The following is a 21,361-nucleotide window of genomic DNA, read 5'->3' as shown; positions in this document are numbered from 1 at the left end:
GCAGGGGGCCGGGAGTGCGGGCGTGCGCTGCGCGGCGGGGACCGCTCGCCCCGCGCCCAGAGCCTCCGCCGCTACCCCGGCGCGCTCTCCGCCCGCCCTCCGGGAGGAGTGGGCACGGGAGACCCAGGACGCCGCCGGGCGCTCGGCCGGGCCCGCGGAGGGTGCGGGGCGCCGTTCGTCTGCTTCGGGCCCGGTGACCCCACCGTGGTCCCCGCCCCTCGGTGCAGGGCTTGCCGGAGGCCGCGGGCCACGGAGCCGCCCCTCTTCGGCAGGCCCTGGCGGCACTCAAATCTCGGCCCGGGTCTGTACCAGGAGTGGCCGGGATCAAACTTTGCACCCAAGTGGGTGCCTGTGCTTCACCCCCAGAGCTTGGGTGGAGTCTTTCCCCAACTGGTGACGGTGAAAGGAGTGACCAGGTGGTGGCCTGTTCGAGGTCCCGGAGGAGGGGGTACTCAGATCCCAGTTGAGGGGCCACTTGGCCCCAACCCCATCTGGGAGCCTGGTGGTCACGTAGACGAGTTCCCAGGCCGACGATCAGGCCTGGGCTCTGCTAGCCTCACTTTATAGATGGGGACGACCAGGCGGAGAGTGCTCTGGCTCCAGGCTTTGGGGAAATCGCTGGATTCCTGCTTTATGTCACGCTCAGGAAAGCATTTTCAAATCCTTTCCCCCCACCCCCTCCAAAGCGCCTCAGCCCTCCTGGGACACCTAGAAGGCCGAATTAATCTCCCCCTGGAGTGTTCTCTTGGCAGTTTGACATTATCTCCAGATGGCTCTTATCACTTTGGATTCGAATTAGTTGTTTACTGGTTTGCGCGATTGAGAGGGTGGCCTTTAAAGGACCTTATTTCCCTAGGCTGCTTCTCAACTGCATTGAGAGTCTGGCCATGGGTAGGTGTGCAATAAACAAGTGTTTCTTAAAAGAACGAAGAAGCCTTCTGGAGACCTAGAAGAAAAATCTGTTACACCGAGTATGGTAATACTACTAGGCCGTCTAAGCTCCTATTGGTTGCCAGTTCATTTGCGCATAACTTTTTAAAAGTAAAGCTAGGGAGGAATGGAGGTAAAAAAAACTCAAATTGGTTTTTGAGTTTGCCCTTTGCTAATTGAGGTCCTATTAATGGTCACATAAGGTGAGCTTGGTATATCAATAATAGTTGTGTTTAAGGTTGAAGGTAAATTGTATTAATCCCTCATTTGTGTTTAAAGATGCTTTAATAAGTTCAAGTCATGTATTCATATTTTTTATAACTATAAAACTAACATATTCATTGTAGAAAAATTGGAGAGAATTTCTAGAAAAGGAACTAAAAGCACACCCAGACCCACCTACCATTGAAAATAATCACTAATAAAATTATGGTATCTTGCCTTTCAGTTAGTATTCTTAAAAAGAAAAACCTGTATATTTTCCCATGATGAGTTCACTTTTAGAACCTTGTGATTGAGACAGAGGCTCAGCATTCAGTAATCCTTGTAATTGCATTTTTATTTAAAAGCACTTAATAATTATCCTTAAACTAAACAACCAAGCAGTCGGAATTTCCTTGCTTTGTTAAACTTTAACAAAAATACATTAGTTTGGGGAAACTAAAGTGGGGTTTAATTTGTTTACTTAAGATTTTGCTCACCTTGGTAGTAGAGTAAAATTTTGAGAAACAGGACTATTCCACCTTAATTTTTGGGTTCACTTGACCATTGCTCTGGTTTCTTTCCCGTACTCTGATGTTTTTTAGTAGACTTGGATGCCTTTTATCAAAGTATTCATTCTAGGTTCTGGTGCAAATGGAGAGAGAAGATGGAAAGCCTGCTTATTTTTTGCATTTGTACAGCTGTGTAGCCTGTGGAGTTTGGAGACATGGGATTAGGTCCACCTACTGTGTAACTCTTGGCAAGTCACTTGACTCTGCTTCTGTTTTCCCATTTGTAAATGATCTACCTCACTGAGTTTGGGGAAGTCAAAACGAAATAATGTTCAAGGATGAGTCTTGTAAACTGTAAGCCACTCTTCGCGCACTTTTTGCTCGGTTCACTGAGATGTTTAATTCTGATAAAACTAAGGAGCTTTGCTGTTTTTATTGGGAAGAACTCAGATTTGGGAATGGTCTCATACTGATAGTTACTTTGATAAAAGGCATAGAGGCTGCATTAGCTGATAAACAGAAGTCTGCTAAAAACACTGTACGGGGCTCTTTCTGAAAAGGCCTAGGTTAAAACTGCACTGTCAACATGGTTAGCCAGTTGCCCCTGTGACTAGGTATTTGAAATAGGGCTAGTTGGGATTGAGATGTGCTGTAAATGTAAATACACATCAAATTTTGAAGATTTAGTTTAAAAACCTAAATACCTTGTTATTTTTTATATTACTTACATATTGAAATGATAGTTTATGTAAGGATAATTAAAATATATTATTTAAATTAATTTTACTTGTTTCTTTTTACTTTTCATGTGGCTACTAGAAACATTTTGAATTACATATGTGGCTCACATTTTATTTCTATTGAATAGCACTGGGTTAGGATTCAGTGTATATTTATCCTTAAGAGGGTTTGGTTTACTGAAGCCCTTACATTTCTATTTATAAACCAATTGTTTTTTTTAAAACTCCCAGCTTTATGCCTCCCCACTCCCACCTCCCTTGTATTCATTGCACTGGTGAAATTTTTTGTTGTTCAGTCTTTTGAGAAGCAACCACTATTGATTACAAAGGGAAAATCTCTGCTAAAATAATTATTAGCTCTTTTGAAGCCCCCAAATATCTTAAATAATTTTGATTGAAAAGAGTTATTAATGATAATAGTAGCTACCATTTATTGAATGTTCACTGTATGCCAGGCTGCTTTATATCTTATTTAGTCCTTTCAACTGTAAATATTTAATATTTTTTATTAACTATTTTATAAATGAGGTAACTAAAATATAGGGAGATTTAAACAATTGACCGCAACAACACAGAGCTGGTCCCAGGAGTAGAACCCAGCTCTCTATGATTTCACAGCTTGTAAGCTATAGATTCTTCCATATTTCGAGAATTGGTTATTGAACCAACTGGAAAAATGTTGGTTATCAAAGTAGATATTTAGTTCTAATCCTGTTTTTGTGTTAGTGACCAATAGGAAATGCTCATCAACAGATTAGCTGTGTATGTCATCATGACTAAATCTTAAAAATGTAAAGTTGAGTTAAAAAAAATTGCTGAAGGATAAATATACAGTATAATTACCATTTATATAGTTTAAAAGCCTGCCAAACAGTAATATTGTAAACAAAGATAGTGTGTTTTAAGAATTTCAGATTTGAATTCTGTCTATATTGATTGCATGCATTTGTGAAGCTGCCTTGTGACTGAATGAAGTTAGTAAAATCTCTGTGAAATGAGCATTCTCTAATGTTGCTCTTACTCTTAAAAGAACAAAACCAAACTGGTCTTGTTCTTTGCTTTGATGCTGTGCCCACGGTGTCTGGTTGGTAGAAAGCTTTGAAGCCCAGGTCTGCAGCCTTTCTGGGACTGTCCTGTTTTCATTTAGCTTTAGCCTTTAATTGATGGGTGTGACTTTGATAATTGGGGCTGGGTAAGGCTTCTGCCTTGAGAAAGGCAGTCCCTCTCCGTATTATTTTCTGAAACTTGAAGCTCCAGGGCAGAGTGTGGTAGAAGAGGAAGATGAGTTAAGTAGATGTTGACAGTCAGGTTTACAAACATTCATTCCCTCTCTATTGAAAATTTGTAATATCTGACTCTCATTTTTAAAGTAGTTACCTGCTAAAAATGTCTTTAACCGTTTACCGTCCCTCCCCACAACGTGAAATTAAATTTCACTCAGTTGCACTGTCTTCCTGTCATTACCATTTTCAAAGTGCTTTTTGTTTTTTTTAAAATTGTGAAATGGAGATTAGACATTTGTTAAGAAGATAAATGAGATATTATACAGAATGATCCTGCAATGCTCACAGTAGACACCAAAAAACTAGTTACTTGAATTAGTGACAGATAAAATGGATTCTGGGGAAAGACCAAGAGAAGGAAGAATGGTGAACATTAGTGGGAAGGGTGTCCAAAGCAGAGTTTGGCCTATTTTGCAATTTGTTAGGATTGTTTTGAATATCACAAGCATGCCAAAAGTGGCATGACTCTATTTCTGGAGAGAAGCTAAGGGCACACAGTCTGCAATGTGGGGAGAATTGAACAGAATATCTGAGGTGGAAACTGATCATTAGTGAGGAGTATGAATGCCTGGTTCTTTCAGTGAGTGACTGGCTACACATCAGAGATCCCTAAGTGTGAAAATTGCCCAGATTTGTATTTTTTGCTGATCATTGGAGAAAACTGCCACCAACAGGAAAACAAGAGCATATCATAAAACAGTTTAACTTTGTTCATACACAGTGGCCAAGTTACAGGCAGAAACTGATGTGCATTGGTTAACTTTGAATAGTTCAATGAGAAAAATTAGTATTTAGCTAATTGGATTATTCTGATGAAGTGACTCAATTTTCAGTTCTGATTCTGAGTTTAACATGGTGTCTTTCAGCTTTGATGTCCTAAATGTCCAACATTAAGTGGACTTAAAAGTTGCCTATGGCTTAGGCACATGGCCCCAAAATAGCAGGATGGTTTTGGAACTTATATATATCTTTTCCCAAAATTCCAGGAGTACAGTGTTTTGGCAGCAGCCAAAAATATAGTATTTTTCACATCTAAGGGGTTTAGAAAAGGCCTTGCCATTTGATAGGGACACAAGGCCAGGACACCTGTCTTGACTATACATTAGGATGACAGCAGATGTGTTTATGTGGAGTTTGAGTGAAGAGCCACCATTTACTCTCTGGCAAGGTGAGTCTGTGTTCCGTTTAATCAGTACCTCATAAATGCTGAGCTTTGAGGACAAAGCCATGGTAAGTAAACACAATCTGAGCTTTGCACTCCAAAGGAAGCAAAAGAAATTTAAAGTTGGTCATGGACTTCAATTTTTGAATAACTTCTGAAATCATGACTTCATCTACAGTTAATAGCATTTAGATTGTTCAGAGTCCCTAGTTCCCTTGAGCTCTGGGGAATTGCCCTTGAGGAGTTACATGTAGTCTAACTGTGATCTGCCCAATTCACACCTGCAGTTACAGGCTGACTACCTGTACTTCCCCAAACAGATTGCCAGTAATCTTTTCTCTCAAGTTTTTAAGATAGAAGTATAAGATGTCTTGTTAAACCTAATTTTCAAGGTATAAGGTATCTTGTTCAGTTCAAGAAAGAAACATAAGATGTTCTAGGGAGTTACATTTTTGTGTGCTACTGGGAGTCTGAAGAGTGTGTTTCTCAGGGTCCTTAATTGGCCTACATTCTTGAACTGAGGAGGTTAATAAATCTTTTCAATAAGTTTCCTCCACCTAGAAATTTGAATCAAATTAAATTTCTAACTCTGCATCAGCTTTTCTCAAATATTGCCTTAATTGGTGATGGCTAAGGGCATGGGTATTTTTTAAAAGCCACAATATTATAATAATTTCCTTCAATCAAATACCGCAGTGAACCAGACATGAAAAATTCATGGCACAAACTCTCTTGATCAATGATGGAGTGGAAGCTGTTAAACATAAAAAACTACTGGTTCTCTGGAGGCTGTGCAACTATGAGGACAGTGGCACACTGGCATTTTAATGTCTATGCTCTGACTGATTGTAGGTAGGCTATCTATGACAAGGTAGACTGAGCTTTACCATGTTTAAACAAACTGGAAATTCCTTGCTGTAAGCCCTGTTAGTTTCTTAGCCAGGCCAAACAGGTCAAAATTGTTTGGTTGAAGATTTCCTATGACCATAAAATGAGTGAAACATAGGTTCCTTTTAGTGTACGTGTTACTTCCTGGATGTTCAGCTATAGAGTTAATTGCATTTCTTCTTCTGTCCTCATATACTCTGAAGGCCTTAGATATTACCCAATGCCGTGAAATTGTAGTACTTTTCCAGGCCTGCTTTGTGGACATAGTTTAGCTTTTATTAAATATGAGTCATAGGGTTGGATGGCCAACCAGTTTCTAACCTTAACCCTTACTGAGAGACATCTACTACTATGGTTTCCAAAATGTGCAGGACAATCTACTGGGAGAGTAGGAGAATGACAATAAAATCTTGCTTTTTAGTTTTTACCTTACTCTCATAATGTTTCTATTTTATATATGTTTTAAAACACATATGACATATAAATATATTAATATGTTTATAGTTATAAAAAATAAGGTGAGTGGTCAACATACATTTTTACTGATAGGAATGTATGTTTAAAAATGTTTGAAGACCACTAATCTATCCTGTTACCAGAATCACCTTTTTATTTTTTTTAAACAATTTGCATTTTCTTTTTTTAATAAGCAGATATTCATTTTAAATTATTATTTATTTATTTATTTTTGGTCTGTGTTGGGTCTTCGTTTCTGTACGAGGGCTTTCTCCAGTTGCGGCAAGCAGGGGCCACTCTTCCTCGCTGTGCGTGGGCCTCTCACGGTTGCGGAGCACAGGCTCCAGACGTGCAGGCTCAGTAGTTGTGGCTCACGGGCCTAGTTGCTCCGCGGCATGTGGGATCTTCCCAGACCAGGGCTCGAACCCGTGTCCCCTGCATCGGCAGGCAGATTCTCAACCACTGTGCCACCAGGGAAGCCCCACCTTTTTAAATAGAAATCTGGACTCAATACTTCCCTACTTAAAAGCCTTTGATTACTTCCTGCTGCTTACAGGATAAAGACCAGTCTACTTAGCATTATTGATAAGAACCCTCTCAAAATAGTCTATCTAAACCAGTGTTTCTCAAACTGTCGGTGGTAAAAGATTATGGTTCCCCTCCCTCAGTCTTTCAAGGACTGACATTTTTATAAAATTATTAGAAAAATGAATTGCTGGAAAAATGAAATTACAAAAATAAGTACAATGTAAGTTGTGTTTTGTATTCCTAAATTTAATAGATCTACATGACTCTGCCGCATTCCACGATTTCTAAATGCTTATTCCCAGTTTTGGTACTTATCTCTTTGTGGGTCAAGCATCAATCCAGTCCACACTTGTAGTAACACTGGTCTGAATTACTTTTTTGCCCTTTCTGTTGCTTTTAGAGACCTTATAACAGTTCATTTAGAGCTAGTTACTAGTTTCACTGCCAGTCATGCACTTTTACACCTTTATGCAGCAGTTCTCAAATTGTGGTCTCTAGACTAGCTGCACCAGGATCACAGGGGAACTTTGTTAGAGATGAGGTTCTCAGGGTTCACCTTAGAAGTACAGAATCAGAAACATTGGGAGTGGGCCCTGCAATTTGTGTTTTAGCAAGTCCTCAAGGTGATTCTGATGCACACTAAAATTTGAGAAGCACTAACTTAGGGCAGCCCTATATGTCATTCAAACTAGAACACTTTTGAGAGTGAAGTGGAGCACTATTAATAAGGATGCTGGGTAATCTGAGACTATTTTAGGCAAATGAGGACAAATGGTCACTCTGCTTTTACACTCCATTCTTTTTCTTTTACGAGAGATGTCTCTACTGTGTTCTCATTCCAGCATTCCCAAACTTCCCCAGGCAGGGGAGTCACTCTGCTTTTATGATTTCTCTGAGCACATGGTACACACCTTTGCCATTGTATGTATGTGCCTTACAATATAATTATCCTATTGTGTTGTCATTACCTTGCTGTATATCTGTCTTGCTCTCTCATTAGGCCATCTTAGCCATTATCTTTTTGTCCCTTTTACCTTTCAAGTTATAAACATAATACATGCCTTTTAAATAAAATTCAAACACTAGTATCTACAAAGTAAAAGTCTAATTTTTTATTTCCCCATCCCCACTTCTACTTCCTGTAAGTTAGCAGTATTATTAAATTGACTATCTTTCTAAATCTAGAAACGTATGGACACACAAATATGTATTTTTTTCCTTGCAAAAAGGGGCAAATAATGCATATATCCTGTGAAACTTGCTGTCTTCCCTGTTTGGTTGTATATATTAGATAATGTCCCTGTATTACCACAAAGGTTTGGATTGCCAAAGCATCCTCCTGTAAATGAGAGATCTTACCCAACACCAACCTTAGTCATTACTTGAATGTTACAGGCAGGAGGCTAACACGGGAGCTAGGCACCAACATTCCTTGCCGGAGGGGCCCCCAGCCAGTAGACACAGCTTCCAAAGAATGTCACTTTCTCATATAGGACATATTATCAGCATGCTTAAAATACCTACTTATATATAGACTGACGTTAAGTCACTTATAAACATATTCATAACAGACTTTTACTGTGATTTTTAGTGTGTTTACAGGAGCAAAATTCAACCTTGGGACACATTTTTGTTTGTTTGTTTCGGGTTATCAGACAAGTTGTGAACAATATATACAGAAACATTTTCTTAAAGGAAGCCGCTTTTGTTTGGGGAATCCCAAGGTTTGTACTCCATTAGTTACCCAAATAGAAAATGTCTTTGTGATTACCTCCCATGTTCCAGCCAGCCAAGCTCTATAAATCCATATGTCCTCAGATTATTTACAAAAGCAATTAAGATAGATCAGGTATTTCCTGACATTTTAAAATGCGGACTCTGTTATCTATTAAAAACCTTTAGCTTGTTTGCATGGAGGTCTGGTATCAAGCTGGGAATCCCCAGCTGAAGGATTGAGCCACAGGCTTGCTGTTAACCGTTTCCTACCCGTTCCTGTTTCAGTACTTTCCGACCAACTTTATTATTTTAATGGCTGATTACGTTTGATAGTTGAATTTTTCCAGGAGTTTTGTTATTCAAAACAATGCAGTAAATATGCTTGTACACACATCTGTGTGCCTTTTTGCAAATACTTCTTTAGGAGAGACCCTCAGAAGAGAGATTCTGGGCAGAAGAGAATATAAATTTAATATATTGATAGATATTGCTCAGTTGCTCTCCTAAAAGAATGTGCAAATTTATATTCCCACCTGTTTTTCTGTGACATCTGGAGTACAGTCTATTATTAGAAAAAAATGCCAATCTAACAATAAAAAATAGTACCTCATAGTTTTCGCTTACCTTCTTTGATTTAGAGAGGCTGATGTATTAATGATCACAAAACTGCTCTTGTCAGTCCTTTTAGTCTAGTGCTGCTACAGAAAAGGACAGTGACATTGTGACTGCCCTTCCATTATTCACAGTTACCTGTCAATGGGTAGTTTTAAGGGTTTCACAGTTGAGATGCTGAGCACATCAGAAGTGTTTCTGTGATGCTCTATTCAGCAGTTCTTTTGGTAGTTCTCATGGAATCCCGTGAATATTTTGATGGAATACATGAACCTTTTATCAACGCCAAAGGCATTCCTTACTGGTTTTTAATATGCTTTCTTACTTAATGACCTTGAATTAGAAGGTAAAGATTGTGTTTAGCAACTGTATCCAGAGATGATGTAAGTACATTTTGACTGTACAGTGCTCATACTTCTTAGATGGTTTATTATAACAGTGTACCACTAGTGAAAATGACCACTGTAAAAGTGCCATTTTTGACACAGCAAAGGGTTTGCTAGCTTTTTGAGTTTTTTTTTAAATGAATTTATTTATTTATATATTTTTGGCTGTGTTCTGTCTTTGTTGCTGCACGCAAGCTTTAGCTGCGGTGAACGGGGGCTACTCTTCATGGTGGTGTGCAGGCTTCTCATTGCAGTGGCTTCTCTTGTTGTGGAGCACGGGCTATAGGCACGTTAGCTCAAGTGCATTGCAGGCTCAGCAGTTGTGGTGCACGGGCTTAGTTGCTCCGTGGCATGTGGGGTCTTCCCGGACCAGGGCTTGAACCTGTGTCCCCTGCATTGGCAGGTGGATTCTTAACCACTACGTCACCAGGGAAGTCGCAGCTTTTTGAGTTTTGATTACATTTTAGGCTAGTTTTCAGCAAATCACTGGAATTAAAAAAAAAATTATCCATGGAAAATGCCATATTGGGTGATTACCTTTTGGAGACTTTCTCAGATGACTAGTTTGAGGGTTTTTTTCCCCTAATCTCTCTAATATCTTCTTGATCCCTTATTTGTATATTCCTTTCCAGTCTAGAATCTTTTTTTAAAAAAATTAACTTTATTAAAGTATAACTTACATACGATAAAACAATTAAAAATATACAGTTCAATGAAGTACAAATGTGTACATCTGTGTAAACAATACTCCTTTCAAAACATAGAACATTCCCATCACCCCAAAAATCTCCCTCAAATGTCTTCCCAGTCAACTCCTTTCCACCCTGCCCAGGTAAACTAATCTATAACTGTATATTCAACTTCATATGAATGGAATCATACAACTTACATCCATTTTGTCTGTTTTCTTTCCCTCAACATAGTTTTTGAGATTCACCCATGTTCTGTGTGTCAGTAATGTTTTCCCTTTTTATTTCTGGGTATTTTATTATGTTTACATACCATAACTGATTTATCCATTCATCTATTATTAGACATTTGGGTTTTTCTAGTTTTGGGCTTTTATAAATAAAAATTCTGTGAACATTCTTTTTTTTTTTTTTTTTTTGCGGTACGCGGGCCTCTCACTGTTGTGGCCTCTGCCGTTGCGGAGCACAGGCTCCGGACGCGCAGGCTCGGCGGCCATGGCTCACAGGCCTAGCCGCTCCACGGCATGTGCGATCTTCCCGGACCGGGGCACGAACCTGCGTCCCCTGAGTCGTCAGACGGACTCTCAACCACTGCGCCACCAGGGAAGCCCACTTTCTTGTTTTTTTTCCTTTTGTTTTTTTGGCCAAACCCTGTGGCTTACTGGATCTTAGTTCCCTGACCAGAGATTGAACTCAGGCTCTCGGCAGTGAAAGCTCCAAGTCCTAACCACTGGACCTCCAGTGAATTCCCTGAGCATTCTTTTATAAGTCTTTTGCAGGCATATATTTTCATTTCTCTTGGGTAAGTATGTAGGAGTGGAAGTGCTGGGTCATATAGTAAGTGTAGTTTTAACTTTCAAAAAACTGCCAAACAATTATTCAAAGTGTTTGTGCCATTTTACATTCCTACTAGCAACGTATCAGAATTCCAGTTGCTTCACATCTTGGTCAACGCCTAGTATTAGATGTTGTTTTGGTTTTTAGCCATCTTAGTGGCTGTGTAGTAGCTTTTAATCTGAATTTCCTGAATGAAGTTTTTTGTTGTTTTTTTTTTTTTGGGTGGCTGCGTTGGGTCCTCGTTGCTGTGCCCGGGCTTTCTCTGGTTGCAGTGAGCGGAGGCAACTCTTTGTTGTGGTGCAGGGGCTTCTCATTGCAGTGGCTTCTCGTTGCAGAGCACGGGCTCTAGGCGCATGGGCTTCAGTAGTTGCAGCACGTGGGTTTCAGTAGTTGTAGCTCACAGGCTCTAGAGCGTAGGCTTGGTAGTTGTGGCGCACAGGCTTAGTTGCTCTGCGGCATGTGGGATCTTCCCGGATCAGAGCTCAAACCCATGTTCCCTGTATTGGCAGGCGGATTCTTAACCACTATGGCACCAGGGAAGCCCTGAGTGAAGTCTTTTGATGGAGAATGTTCTTGAGGTTTTCTTTAATTTTTCTATAGGGCTATAGACTTGTATACACTAATGGGAAATCTTTTCTTTTTTAATTTAAAATTTTTTCTTTAGGTTTCTTTAAAAGTGATTGAAGACAGTAATTCAAAATGCCTGAAAATCCTGCTACAGGTAAACTAGTTATATACTTCTATCACTAAATTAATTATTCAAAAATGGAATATAAGATGGGATTTAACTTGTACTCTTATTATCCTTCTTCAAACAAGATAAATTGCAGGTCCTGCAAGTTCTTGATCGCTTGAAAATAAAATTGCAGGAGAAGGGTGACACTTCGCAGAATGAGAAGCTCTCTATGTTTTATGAGACACTAAAGAGCCCTCTTTTCAACCAGATACTCACTCTTCAACAGTCCATCAAGCAACTGAAGGGGCAAGTAAGTTACCCATCAGGGTTTTACATGTTGATATATTCAAACCAGCGAAGAAATATAGAAGGAGATAGGTGCAAACTGTCTACTCTTTTTTTTTTTTCTTTTTATTTGCGGTACGGGGGCCTGTCACTGTTGTGGCCTCTCCTGCTGTGGAGCACAGGCTCCGGACGCGCAGGCTCAGCGGCCATGGCTCATGGGCCCTGCTGCTCTGCGGCATGTGCGATCTTCCCGGACCAGGGCACGAACCTGCGTCCCCTGAGTCAGCAGACGGACTCTCAACCACTGCGCCACCAGGGAAGCCCTGTCTACTCATAATTCAGCAAAGAGACTGTATTGGGACTTGTGACCTGTGGGTAGCATTGGCATGGATAGTTTAAAAATTTTGGTAATAAATTTTGTGTTTAGCTTTGGAATATGGTTTTTGTACTTATTTATATAAAGGTCAGATGCTTTGAGAATTCTCAACATTTTCTTCAAAATTGCAGGACTCATAGCACCTCTGCTTAGAGTGACCTAAATTAAGAGTTTTAACTGTCCTCTTGGTGGTTCTCTTTTGGGGTCAGGGCTGGCAAATTGATTTTAAATCATCTATTCTAGAAGCTGAACTTGAATAGTAGCTATCTTATAGATTAAATTTGGGCAGAATTTTAAATGTAATTGAAGATAATGTAGCAGAGTTGTTATGTGAAAATTAAAATTTGGAAAAAATGCTTTTTGCTGATAAACCAAAATGCCTATGCATAAATATTTAGCAAGTGATTTTTGTATAACTAACTAAGGATTAAATTCTGCACATATGTCTTACTGTGAATTTCTGTCTTTAGATCAAAATTTATACCAGAATTTTAGCACTCCCCATATTGAAGGTTAGATTTCTGTATTCTCTGATCATGGAAGAGTACATCACAGCAATGAATGCTGTTGGTAGGAATAGAAATTGGGAAAGATCACTACAAATCAATCACTGTTACTGGACTAAGAGTGGACTTAACCAGCCTCTTCATGATAATAACAATCATTTATATAGTTTGCAATTGTTATGTAAATAATCATATCGTATTCATTCAATTATAAAATCTCCGTGATTTTTTTCCTGTCATTGTTTTCATAGAGTTTCTACGGGTGTTGATTTTTTCTGTGAAGTCCTGTTGACATTTGTTCTTGATGTTACCTTTGTTCCATTGTGTTGGCACTTGTTTCAGCCAATGATATTTTAAAAATTAACTTCTGTTTTCCTTTTTCCATAATTACTGGATTCTCCTCCCATTTTTTTTTTTTTAATTAGTGTTTAAGTGGCTCTGAAATTCATCTACTAATCTTGGGCAAGTTACTTAATCCCTGTGTGCCTCAGTTCTCATGTTCACAAAATGAAATAAGAATATCTCCTAGGGCTATTGTAAGGATTAAATGAGATATTACGTAAGAAGGAGTTTTGGTATAGTACTTTGCTTATAGCAAGCACTTAATAAATACTGAGTTATTTTTGTTATATACCACCTGCAGATCTTTTGTGCCTCTCCACATGGAAATGTATAGATGAATGCAAAAGGGCTCAGTGTCTTACATGCATGTTTATATGACTGAATGTGTCTGTGTATCTGAAGTGTAATAAGCTGTTGAACGTGCTATTAACTTGAGGTAATCGTAGAAGGCAGGAAATGAGAACAAATTAAACATTTTGTGTAATACTAAATAAAAAATTTATAGCCTTATAAACACAGATTCATGTATCTGTATCTTATTTCTTTCGTGTGTATGTATTTAGCATGCCATTATTCATGTGATGAACAAAAATAATATTTAATAAATAGAAATATTTTTTGTCTGTAGGTTTCTGTTGATAATTTTCTCTCTCTTTTTTTTCTCCAACAGCTCAGCCATCTACCCTCAGATTGTTCAGCCAACTTTGATTTTTCTAGGAAAGGTTTATTGGTGTTCACGGATGGTGCCATTACTAATGGGAATGCCCATAGGTCCTCTAATAACTTGACTGTATCTGGGTTGTTTCCTTGGACCCCAATGTTGGGAAATGAAGATTTTAACTCAGTCATGCAACAGATGGCTCAGGTAAAGTTATATCTTGTCATGGGAATATTTAGTTTTATTTCTCCTATTATAGGTTAAAAAAGAAACCTACACTCACTCTTTTTGCCTTTAAAATGTGTTAGTCTGTGTTTTGTTTGCTTGTGGTTTTATATTGTTAGGAGGAATTGATACTATTTTCTAATATGTGTGTTGGAAATTTATTTGTTTAAAATTACATAAGGAAAATATCCATGTGTGTGTTGAGGAGAGTTTTCAAGACACGGACTCCAATTTGACACATCTGTACACTTGTAAGGAAAAAGATTCTTACGGTTTTGCTCATAGGAGGAAAATTAATGTCTACCAGAAGAGGTGTAACTCCTTTGAAACTATTTTAAATTTTATGTAAAAAAGAATTAATGGGAGTTAGAACTAACATAATTTGGACAATCTGGGGAAACATTTGAAAGAGTAATCCATTTTATTCTTAATACCTATTAAAAATTAAATAATAGTTGAATTTTTGGATGTTTTTCTATTTGTTCACCATACCTTCTAACAAGTATCCAAAAAAATGAAACTTGAGTTTGAAAGTTAAAAAGAATCTGTTTAAGGTGTAATAGTTAAATAATGTTCTATACCTAATTGCTTTTTTGATCTTACTGCTCTATACCCTTAATTTGACTAATATTTATTTTTATGTGATGCTTTTATTAGTTGATAACATTTATGATGTTTTCATGTCATAAGTGCAATTATTAGCCAAAGTAATAAAATACTTGTTTGTCACAGGTAAACCCATTTGAATGGTGGCCTTTCCATAATCTTTTGAATTAACCTAATAAAATGGAATATTAATTTATTATGATAGAATTAAAAACAGAACCCTAAAAAATGCATCTTCTTCTGACTTAGGGATCAACACTAGTATATTTTTGATAAATCTAATTTATTTTCCTCGTTTAAAAATTTATTTTGCTTCAAGAGAATTTGAGAAGTTCCGTGTACAAAGTAATTTAGAATTTACTGTGGGAAAAGACATTTTTCTCAGGAATTTTCATCCAGCTAGGAATTCATCTCATACTGTGAATGAAGTGTGAAAATACCTCTCCAATTCCCTGAGGTTGCAGAACACTGCCCATGCCCTCTTATGTTCTCCTGAAAATAATCAAGTGAGAGGATTTCCATAAATAATTTATTACTGAAATGCTGAGTTTATTTGGTTTTCTAGAAATGACTTAGGAGAAGTTATTTTGGGGCTATTCACAAAATAGAAACTACAGTTCTTCAGAAAAAGTGTGTTGGTTAAATGTAAACTTCTCTGACTTTTATTTTTTTTAAATCCCCCTTCATTAGGGCCGGCAAGTTGAATATATAGATATAGAACGGCCCTCAACTGGAGGCCTTGGATTCAGTGTGGTGGCCTTCAGAGGTCAAAATCTGGGAGAAGTCGACATTTTCGTGAAGGAAGTGCAGCCAGGGAGTATAGCTAGCAGGTGAGGAAGGATGTTCATTTTGTGTTTTGCTAATTTTTTTCTGACAATTCTGAAAACATTCTTATAAAGAGAATAAGAAACAAGTCATACAAAACAGTTAACAATAGCAGCTAACATTTTCTCTTCCTATGCAGTTTTTAGGCCTTTTGTAGGTATTCTCACATATACTTGTGGCAGCAGTCTAGCTAGTAGTATCATTAGTCCATTTTATGGATGAGAATGCCGAGTTTCAGAGTTTCAGTGGTTTACCTATAGTCACAGAGCTATTAATGCTGGAACCATGATGTGATTCCAAGACTGTCCAATGGCAAAGCTAGTGTTCTTTCTACTCCATCACACACTCTCACAATTGAACATGATATTTTAGCTATGGTCTGATCAATAAGATAGGCATATTGAAATTCACGTTCTGCATACTATATTATTTATTTATTAAAATTTTTTTAAAAATTTATTATTTATTTATTTTTGGCTGTGTTGGGTCTTCATTGCTGCGCACGGGCTTTCTCTAATTGCAGCAAGTGGGGGCTACTCTTCATTGCAGTGTGCGGGCTTCTCGTTGTGGTGGCTTCTCTTGTTGCGGAGCATGGGCTCTAGGCCCGCGGGTTTCAGTAGTTGTGGTGCATGGGCTCAGCAGTCGTGGCTTGCGGGCTCTAGAGCGCAGGCTCAGTAGTTGTGGCGCACGGGCTTTGTTGCTCTGCAGCATGTGGAATCTTCCCGGACTAGGGCTTGAAGCCATGTCCCTGGCACTGGCAGGTGGATTATTAATCACCGTGCCACCAGGGAAGTCCTATATTGTTTATTAAACTTGATATTACAACAGTTTTTTGGTGGTCATAACACACTGTTGATTATTTCACTTATTGTCAATGAAAATCCCTCTCAAGTCTATGTGACACGCCCCCCCATCTCCACCCCCAGCCCACTGCACTTGTGTCTGGGCTGTATTTTTTAAGGGTTGTGTGCAAGACTTGTATTTTGTTTCTATTTGATTTCAGATCTTTAGTTTATTACTCATTTAAAAAGCATAGTATTCATTATATTACTGTTACCTGTTAGAAAACTAGCAGCAGTAGCATAACTATTACAAAAAATTTCTCAGTTAATAATATATTTTTGAATTCACATTATCCATTCATGGGGATCAGAGTTATAGTCTCCCCAACTGAAAGTTCAGAAATAATGGATTTCCATGACTTTGTATTACTCTACCATCTAATGTAGCATTTCCTCAAGTTTGTTCTGAGGAGCCATAGCAATGGTCAACTATATCTGAGAAACTCCTGTTCTTGGAGATTGGTTATACATACTTAGGGTAATCATATAATTTATTGTCCAAGTTGGGACAGTTTTGGGGTGAGAGGGTGTGCCATTAATAATGACACTCAGACAGCAGGTATAAACTAGGACTATTCTGGCAAACCTAGACAATCCAGGGTAAACCTGGACTTAGAGACACTTAATATTAGCTTCTTTAAGACTGTGAAGTCCCTTGACAAAAAGCCTATTTAACTCTGATTGGCCCAAATTTTCTTTTTAATTTTTTTACCTTAAAAATCATTATTGGGATACAATTCACATGACATAAATGTCACCATTTTAAGGTGTACAATTCAGTAGTTTTTAGTGTATTTTCAATGTTTCAACCTTTTTGTGGTCCATTCTTATGTCTCAGTTACTCTGTACTAATTGTTCTGTAAGTACAAATTGAGATGAGCACTTCCAAAAAGAGGAGTTTCATATTTGAGTATGTAAAGATCCTTGACCAAGGCTAAGGACTCAGGTGGCTTCCCATAGGCAGTGGTGCTTGAAGGGAAATTTGAGAGGTGATAGTGGAGTCTGCAGAGGGCAGAAGGTGTCAGGGAGAGGAACAGACGCTTTACTGGTAGCCCTGGTAAATTCCATCTTTGGAGTATGTCTGGTATTTACCTGGTGTGGGAGCTTAGTGCAAGGCAGTACAAGAAGGGGCTGGAGAGAGGAAGGGGCCAGCCATGCAGGACCTGCCAGATCATCTTAAATGGTCTTCCTTTCTTCTGAGGACTTTCCACATAGAACTGTGTTATTTTATGAGCTTGCCTAACCCCTGTTGGCTCTCAAAGTCATGGAAATCCATCATTTCTGAATGTTGCAATGGAGAGACAAGAGCTGTTTTCCCCTTGAATGGAAAGTGTGAATTCAATTATATATATAGTATGAGAGAGTTAAATTAGAAGTAATAGTAGCAGTAAAATGAATACTATTCAACTTTAGAATGCATCAAAATCATATTTTCCAGGAGACTTCTCTGCAGCTTGTTTATTTTGGGTTGAGTTTATATTTTCTAGGCAGATACTAACTGGAAAGAAATTAGATGTTCTGGAAGTCTACTGGGTAGAGGGAAAGGTAGATTAAAATAGATTGATTCCCAGAAAATAGAAAATTTGAGTGTGAGTAAATTAAGGTCTGACTTATGCAAAATGAGTTATATCAAGGTTAAAAAGTTTTAAAAGTAACTTATTCATTTGGGATTAATTAAGAAATTTCCCTTAATGAACAAGCTGTGAATAGGAATTTAGGTGATGAAGTTAGAGAAAGGACAATGTAGGAGATGGGAAAATGGAAGGTATTCCTGGATATTGTCCTGTAGTGGTCACATTTAAAAATAAATGTTTCTGGGCTTCCCTGGTGGCACAGTGGTTGAGAGTCTGCCTGCCAGTGCAGGGGACACGGGTTCGTGCCCCGGTCCGGGAAGATCCCACATGCTGTGGAGTGGCTGGGCCTGTGAACCATGGCCACTGAACCTGTGCGTCCGGAGCCTGTGCTCCGCAACGGGAGAGGCCACAACAGTGAGAGGCCCGCGTAACGCAAAAACAAAAAAGCAAAACAAAACAAAACAAATGTTTCTTGGCACAGTTTTTGAAGGCGCTAGCCTCCTGTGTTCCCTCTTTGCCTGGCAAAGAATACAGCTACTGTTTTTCTTTCCTCCTTTAAAAAAATAATGTTTCTTAAAAAAAAAAACAGTTTCTTTAGGACTAGGGAAAAGTTTACAAGCAACATTTGCAATTTTAAAAATATATATTTCAAAATGATGAAAATCATTATGAAAATAATACATGCCTATAATATAAAATATAGAAATATAATTACCCTGCCCCCCCACCCCAAAAAATAAAGCTCTTGGACTTTGACCACCCTGAGACAACTATAGGAAATACATTAGGAAGTTTGTTTGTTTGTTTGTTTATTTGGTTGCATCAGGTCTTAGTCGCGGCAGGTGGGTTCCTTAGTTGTGGCATGTGAACTCTTAGTTGCTGCATGCATGTGGGATCTAGTTCCCATGCCAGGGATCGAACCTGGGCCCCCTGCATTGGGAGCGTGGAGTCTTAACCACTGTGCCACCAGGGAAGTCCCTAGAAAGTTTTCTTTTCTTTTCTTCTTTTTTTTTTTTTTTGGCCGTGCCGTGCAGCTTGTGGGATCTTAATTCTCCAACCAGGAACTGAACCTGGGCCACAGCAGTGAAAGCGCAGAGTCCTAAGCACTAGACAGTTAGGGAATTCTCTAGAATGTTTTCTTTTCATAAAGACAACATCTTAGAATATATGCAATTTTATATCATTGTTATTTTCTTGTATAACATAAGCCTTTCCTAATAGTCATAAAAAGATATATAAGCAACATTTTTAATGCAACATGATCTATTGTGAGAGCCACCCACAATTTTGGCATAAAAAATTGAAATATCCAACTTGTTAGTTCCAAAGGAGAATCTAAAATGTCTGAATCCCTGTCCTCAGAAAACTTAAAATCTAACAGTGAAGGATATAGTTAGCTCTGTGGACAGCATACTTAGTATAAATGGATGTTCAGTGAGTGATAAACAAGTGGCTCAGCACCATGATAATGAGGTAAGTGATGAAGGGAGAGAGACAGACGAGACACTCACTTGCAACGTGGAGGGTGGATTGAATTTGGCTGAGCAGAGTGGAAGGGCATTAGAGATGGAGAAAACCATGTACACAAAAGCAGGAAATACCAGACATGTTTGAGAGGGAAAGAGTAAATCAGGATAGTTGGAAAAGAGGTTTATATAGGGAGGAAGCCAAGTTGGAAGAGTACTTTGGGGCCAAATGTAGAGACCTTTGAATACCAACCAAGTTTACATTGTGTCCTAGAGGTCAGAAGTTAACCAAATTCTGGTCCATGATAAAGTTTTGCTGAATCTGCTGTGACCTGAGAAAAAATAAGGGCAATATAATGGAATTTTCATAATTCTAAATTTATGAGTTAGACTGTTCTGAGATGAATCCCTTCTCAGGGAGATTCTTTTATATTGAAGGTTAGAGATATTCTTCTATAAAATAGTCATGACAAGAGTTTGTTTACTTTCCTTTGACTCTTTCCTTATTGGTCAACAACTATAGATAATCATTATATACTTTCGAGTTGGGGAATACTAGCATGAAGAGAGCCTAGAAAAATAAACCTTGAGGAATTTTACAAGTTAGGTTTGAGGTATTCGATAAGGATCTCAATTGGATGGTTGACATTGGGAATAGAAAGGAGGAGATGGGTGGTGCAAGAGAGATAAAGAAAGATAAGAAAGAATTGTGGTGATAATGAAGAAACAGGAAGAGCAGTAGGGGTGTATAGGAGATAATGAAGTCAAATACAGCAAACCAGAGTAAATCCTACTTTTAGTATGCACTTTAAGAAGTTAAAGAGTATGGTTTAGAGTCAGACTACTTAGATAAGATGCTAAGCTTGCTTTAATTTCTTGCAGGTCAAATTTAACTAAGTACTTTATTTATTTTTTTCGGAGGTACGCATGAACCTCTCACTGTTGTGGCCTCTCCCGTTGCGGAGCACAGGCTCCAGACGCAGGCTCAGTGGCCATGGCTCAGGGGCCATGGCTCAGGGGCCCAGCCGCTCCGCGGCATGTGGGATCTTCCCAGACCGGGGCACGAACCGTGTCTCCTGCATCGGCAGGCGGACTCACAACCACTGTGCCACCAGGGAAGCCCTTAACTAAGTACTTTAAAAGGTGATTGTGAGGAATAAAGGAGATAATGCCTATAAAGCATTTAGCACAGTTCCTAGCTCATAATAAGTGCTCAGTAAATATTAACTATAATAGTACTTTTTTTCTTAAGATTTTGCTAATTTCTTTAAAAAGTTTCTTTTAAAAAATCCTTTTTACATTGGTTAGCAGTTGGGAAATTTGTGATTGGGACAGAGAGAAGGGCTCAGATACAGATTTGGAAATAATCTCTATTGATTTTCATGGAGAGTTTGGCCTCTGTTGACAAATGTTGGAGAAGTAAAGGACAATGGGGATGGGATGAATCTGTTAGAGAGGAGATTATTGGTGAACATATAGCCCTGTGTGGTCCATGCAGAAGTCATATTGGAAGGGGTTCAGGAGTACAGGGTTTGGTGCCACAATGAGGACAATGTCCATACTTGCAAAACCTTAGCAGTGGGGCCCTATACATTGTTTTTGCTTATTTTTCTAGCCATATGGCTTTTAAAATGTGTGTGTGTGGCTTCCCTGGTGGCGCAGTGGTTGAGAGTCCGCCTGCCGATGCAGGGGACACGGGTTCGTGCCCCGGTCTGGGAAGATCCCACATGCCGCGGAGCGGCTGGGCCCGTGAGCCATGGCCGCTGAGCCTGTGCGTCCGGAGCCTGTGCTCCGCAATGGGAGAGGCCACAACAGCGAGAGGCCCGCGTAACGCAAAAAAAAAAAAAAAAAAAAAGTTAAAAAAAAATGTGTGTAGGGATGCACTACTTAATCGGTTAATTAGTTAATAAGTGCTTTAATGAAAAGAAGTCTGAAGAGCTCTTTTATATTATACAATTAAATATTTCAATAAATGTACTAAGTGAAATAATACCATAATATATAAACTACCTGAATAGTAGATTTTAAGAATCAGGCTAT

General features: G+C 38.8%; 1 protein-coding gene across 9 annotated transcripts in view; it reads left to right on the top strand.

The window, feature by feature from the left end:
* The window catches only part of PATJ (PATJ crumbs cell polarity complex component), a 358,003-nt gene that overhangs the window by 76 nt on the left and 336,566 nt on the right, over positions 1 to 21,361 (top strand). For 7 of the 9 annotated variants that reach the window (XM_082834080.1, XM_082834079.1, XM_082834082.1 and 4 more), the window contains exons 2-5: positions 11,605 to 11,661; positions 11,760 to 11,926; positions 13,796 to 13,990; positions 15,305 to 15,444. In XM_082834080.1, the coding sequence (XP_082690206.1) occupies positions 11,640 to 11,661; positions 11,760 to 11,926; positions 13,796 to 13,990; positions 15,305 to 15,444 (524 nt within the window). In that variant the 5' untranslated portion in view covers positions 11,605 to 11,639. Of the gene's footprint in view, positions 1 to 3; positions 977 to 11,152; positions 11,662 to 11,759; positions 11,927 to 13,795; positions 13,991 to 15,304; positions 15,445 to 21,361 lie in introns of those variants that run through there. The other 2 variants (XM_082834077.1, XM_082834076.1) reach the window with 2 other exon arrangements.

The sequence above is a fragment of the Leucopleurus acutus genome (assembly GCF_964270905.1).
Source record: "Leucopleurus acutus genome assembly, chromosome: 2".
Taxonomy (NCBI): Eukaryota; Metazoa; Chordata; class Mammalia; order Artiodactyla; family Delphinidae; genus Leucopleurus; species Leucopleurus acutus.
This window is presented reverse-complemented; position numbering and strand designations above follow the sequence as displayed.